Source organism: Mustela nivalis (genome assembly GCF_964662115.1).
Source record: "Mustela nivalis genome assembly, chromosome: 7".
Taxonomy (NCBI): Eukaryota; Metazoa; Chordata; class Mammalia; order Carnivora; family Mustelidae; genus Mustela; species Mustela nivalis.
Window position 1 is genome coordinate 142,992,997 of NC_139026.1, and position 3,782 is coordinate 142,996,778.

At 59.5% G+C, this 3,782-nt stretch overlaps 1 protein-coding gene across 1 annotated transcript; it reads right to left on the reverse strand.

Moving 5' to 3' along the window:
• Window positions 1–308: 308 nt before the first annotated feature.
• CALML3 (calmodulin like 3) lies at window positions 309–1,827 on the reverse strand. Its single transcript, XM_082738214.1, has one exon. The coding sequence runs from the start codon at window positions 1,433–1,435 to the stop codon at window positions 986–988; it is 450 nt and encodes a 149-aa protein (XP_082594340.1). The 5' UTR covers window positions 1,436–1,827; the 3' UTR covers window positions 309–985.
• Between the last annotated feature and the right edge of the window lie 1,955 nt (window positions 1,828–3,782).

Sequence of the window (3,782 nt, forward strand, 5' to 3'; positions counted from 1 at the left end):
GCGGTCGGCCGGCGACTGTCCCCAGGCCGGAATCCCCGGCTGTCCGACCACCGGGGTTGGAAACGCGCGGCCAGGTGCCTTCTCACCTGCAATCCGCTCGCGGCTCCAGGGGCTCTACTGACTTCCCCATTTTATTTGAAATAAGCATTGAAAATTCGCCTTCTGTAGGCTTCACTCTTTCACTGTGTTCTCCAACGCAAGGTTTCGTGGCCTTTTCAGAAACCACGAAAATGGAGATCCTGCCCCGTCTAAACCCCGGACGGAGAGAGGCTCATTTCAGGGGGACGCGGAACAGAAGGAGGCGTGGCGGGGACACGAGCATTTTATTACTCCCCCGCGCTTCCCTCTCCCTCCCGCTCCAATTCCCCTCCTTGAAGCCGAATGCAAACGTGTCACAACTGACCCCGGATTTATTCCAAGCGGCAAAGGATGAATCAGACAATCGAGCACCAGCGGAAAGGGGGTGCTCTTTCTCGGGGAAGCCTGATCTCAAGTGCCGACGTCTCCAGCAGCCCCCTCGCCCAGGCCAGGTCCCTCCCACCCGCCCCAGTCCAGCGGCACATGGTGCCCTCAGGTCACGGAGGCTCCGGAACCCCTCCCCCCCCCTCAGGGGGCTAGGGACCCGGCCCCAGTGCTGAGTGCCCCGCAGGGGTCCAGCCCAGGGCTCTGTGATGTCACCCTGCACCTCCCCAGGTGCCTGGCCGGTGGGACTGCACTGGTCCTCTGTTCACTGTCCAGGCAGAGTGATGTCGCTGCTGCTCCTGAGTGGCAGAAGCACCTGGTGTCTCTGAGCTTGGGGGAGGCGTGGCCCGGCTGGGAAGGCGGGGGAGGGGTGGCAGGAAAAAGGCGACAAAGGGAGGTGCACAAAGATGGGCGGAATCACCTGGAACGGAGAAGCTGCGGAGCCCAGAGGGGCCGGAGGGTTGCCGGGAGCAGGGCCGGCCCCGGGTTCGCGCAGCAAAGCCACAGTGCCCGGCCGGGCTCCTCACTTGGAGACCAGCATGTGGACGAACTCCTCGTAGTTCACCTGCCCGTCCCCGTCCACGTCCGCGGCCCGGATCATCTCGTCCACCTCCTCGTCGCTCAGCTTCTCCCCCAGCCTGGTCATCACGTGCCGCAGCTCCGCGGCGCTCACCAGCCCGTTGCCGTCCTTGTCGAAGACGCGGAAGGCCTCGCGGATCTGGTCCTCGCTGTCCCTGCCCTTCAGCTGCCTGGCCATCATGCCCAGGAACTCGGGGAAGTCCACGGTGCCGTTGCCGTCGCGGTCGATCTCGCTGACCATGTCGCGCAGCTCGGCCTCCGTGGGGTTCTGGCCCAGGGAGCGCATGACGGTGCCCAGCTCCTGGGTGGTGATGACGCCGTCCCCGTCCTTGTCAAACAGGCAGAAGGCCTCCTTGAACTCGGCCACCTGTTCCTCGCTCAGCTGGTCGGCCATGGAGGCTGGGTGGTGGCTGCTCCGGTGGCGGTGGCGGTGGCGGCCGGTGGAGCCGCAGGACAGGTGGCGGAGTGTGGGGCGCCGGCTGGCTGGCTGGCCGTCTGGCCCGGGCTTGACTGGCGGGCGCTTAAGAAGGAGCCGGGCTCTCGCTCACATGCGGACTCCCCGCCCCGTGGTTGCCCCAGGCCGGGTGCTGTTGGAACAGGAGTCCGGCACCAGGCACCAGGCTGGCCGAGGGTTGAGCTGACGCCAGCACCAGTGTGTGTGTGTGCTTGTGTGTGCTTGTGTGTGCGTGTGCGTGCATGTGTGTGTTTGTGTGTGCGCGTGCGCGCGGCTCCCTGCCCACCGCACGGGGAGCCGGCAGGAACCCCCGCGGACACCCACAGGGAAGGCAGCCTGCCCAGCCCTCCAGAGACTGGTTTGGGCTGTTCCTTCTGGAAACCCCCGTGTCCCTTCTTCAGACCCTGCGGCCCAGAGAACAGCCAGCCTCCCTTCTGTGGCGGTTCAGGGTGGGATGAAAGGCAGAAGTTGCCTTTGTCTGAAGGGAACTTCCTCCCCCTGTCTTGGCTCTCCAAAGCCTGAAAGCCTCCAGGTTCCCAACAGGGTTTTCAGAGAAGGAACAAGGTTTTCTTCTTCAAGAGGAAGCGGACTGTCTTCTTATCCTCAGAAGAAACATGACTGGAGGCGGATTTCCCCCAACTCCTTCATTCCTATGTATGGGCCGAGGGCCTACTCTGTGCATGGACTGTTCTAGAAGCTGGGACTAGAGCCACGAATGAGACAGGCAGCTCCCCGTCCTCCAGAAATTTCTCTTCCCTCTGTGAGCCAGCTAGCTAGTGAGCAAACGAACAGGTGCGATACTTGGACACTGTCACAAATGCCGTGAAGAACATGGAAAGGGGGCTGGTGGGGAGAACACGGGTAGGTCACTTCCGCAGTGACGGTCCGGGAAGGCTTCCTCGAGGCGGCGTGGGAGGGCACTGTCCAGGCAGGGAGGCGGAGCAGGCTCAAAGCCCATGGGTGGGAGAGGGCTTGGCAGTGGGGTGGCCAGCGTGGCTGCAGCCTGGTGGATGGCGGGGACCCAAGGACATGAGGAAGGGCACACACGCAGGCCTGGGGAGAGGTGGTGGGGGTTCGCGTTTTTCTCTCTGATCGATGGGAAGATAGGTAAAGTCATGTCTGAAAGTCTGGATCCCTCGTCTTGGGGTAGCAGAGAAAAGGGGTGTTTTTAAGAGGAGATACTCCTCAGAAGGGGAGAGGGGAGATAATCCCTGGGTACAGACTCCTGCTCCCAGCTCCCGGGAAGCCTGGGAACTTGACCACCTACTGAGTGAGAAAGGGTCCCTCTCCCTGCCTGTGGGAATCCACGAAAATTCAAACTGAGACCCCAGAGAACCACTACGGTACTGCAGAAAAGGACAAAGCTGGACTTTGAGACTCGCTGTAACCCCACAGTAATCAAGATGGCACGGTTGCCCAAGATCCATTTTTAGGATCGATGGAACAGAAGCATAGAAGGCCCAGAAGTACACCCACACGATACAGTTTACTGATCTTTGACAGGGATAAAAGCTCATCTTTTTAACAAACGATGCTGGAAGAACGCGACATTCATGTGCAAACAGTGAAGCTAGACACGGACCTTAACACCCTTCCCCAAAAAGTAACTCAAAATGGATTGCAGACAAAATGTAAAATGCAAAACCATAAAACTCACAGATGCTGACATAGAGAGTCTGAATGACCTTGGGCTTGGCAATGACACCAGCTTGTCCAGGGTCTGGGGCGGATTTAGATAGGACATCAAGGGCATAGTCCATGAAGGAAAGAATGGACGAACTAGATGCTAATATCTAAATGTGTGTCCCCAAATTCATAAGCCAAAACCTCACCCCCAAAGGGATGTATGCATGAGATCATATGAGGGCAGCAGGCGTGGAAGTGACACGCCGTCCTGCGGAACCAGGGGCTAGCGTCACCGGGGGGCACGTGCCTGTGGTTGGTCCCCCTGATGGACACATACCGTCTGGTCTTGCTTCCTGACTACTGCACCCACAAGGGGGTACGTGGCCGGCGGGCTTCTGCAGGTTTCTGGATTATGGCGTCGTGGTTCCAACATCCAGCCCTCGCCCTAAGCGTGTTCTTCAAAAAAGCTCACGGAGAGAGAGCTCCGTAAGGATTTTAAACAGAGTGACTCATGACTCACAAAGCAGAGCGCTGGGATGGGCTACACCAGGGCGTCTCGCTCGTCAGGAAACCAGTGCTTAGTTCCTGGGGTTCTGCCGCGCTCCCTGCAGCCTTCCCCAAGCACGCAGTTTTGATCTTCAGACCCATCTAAACGCTTAAA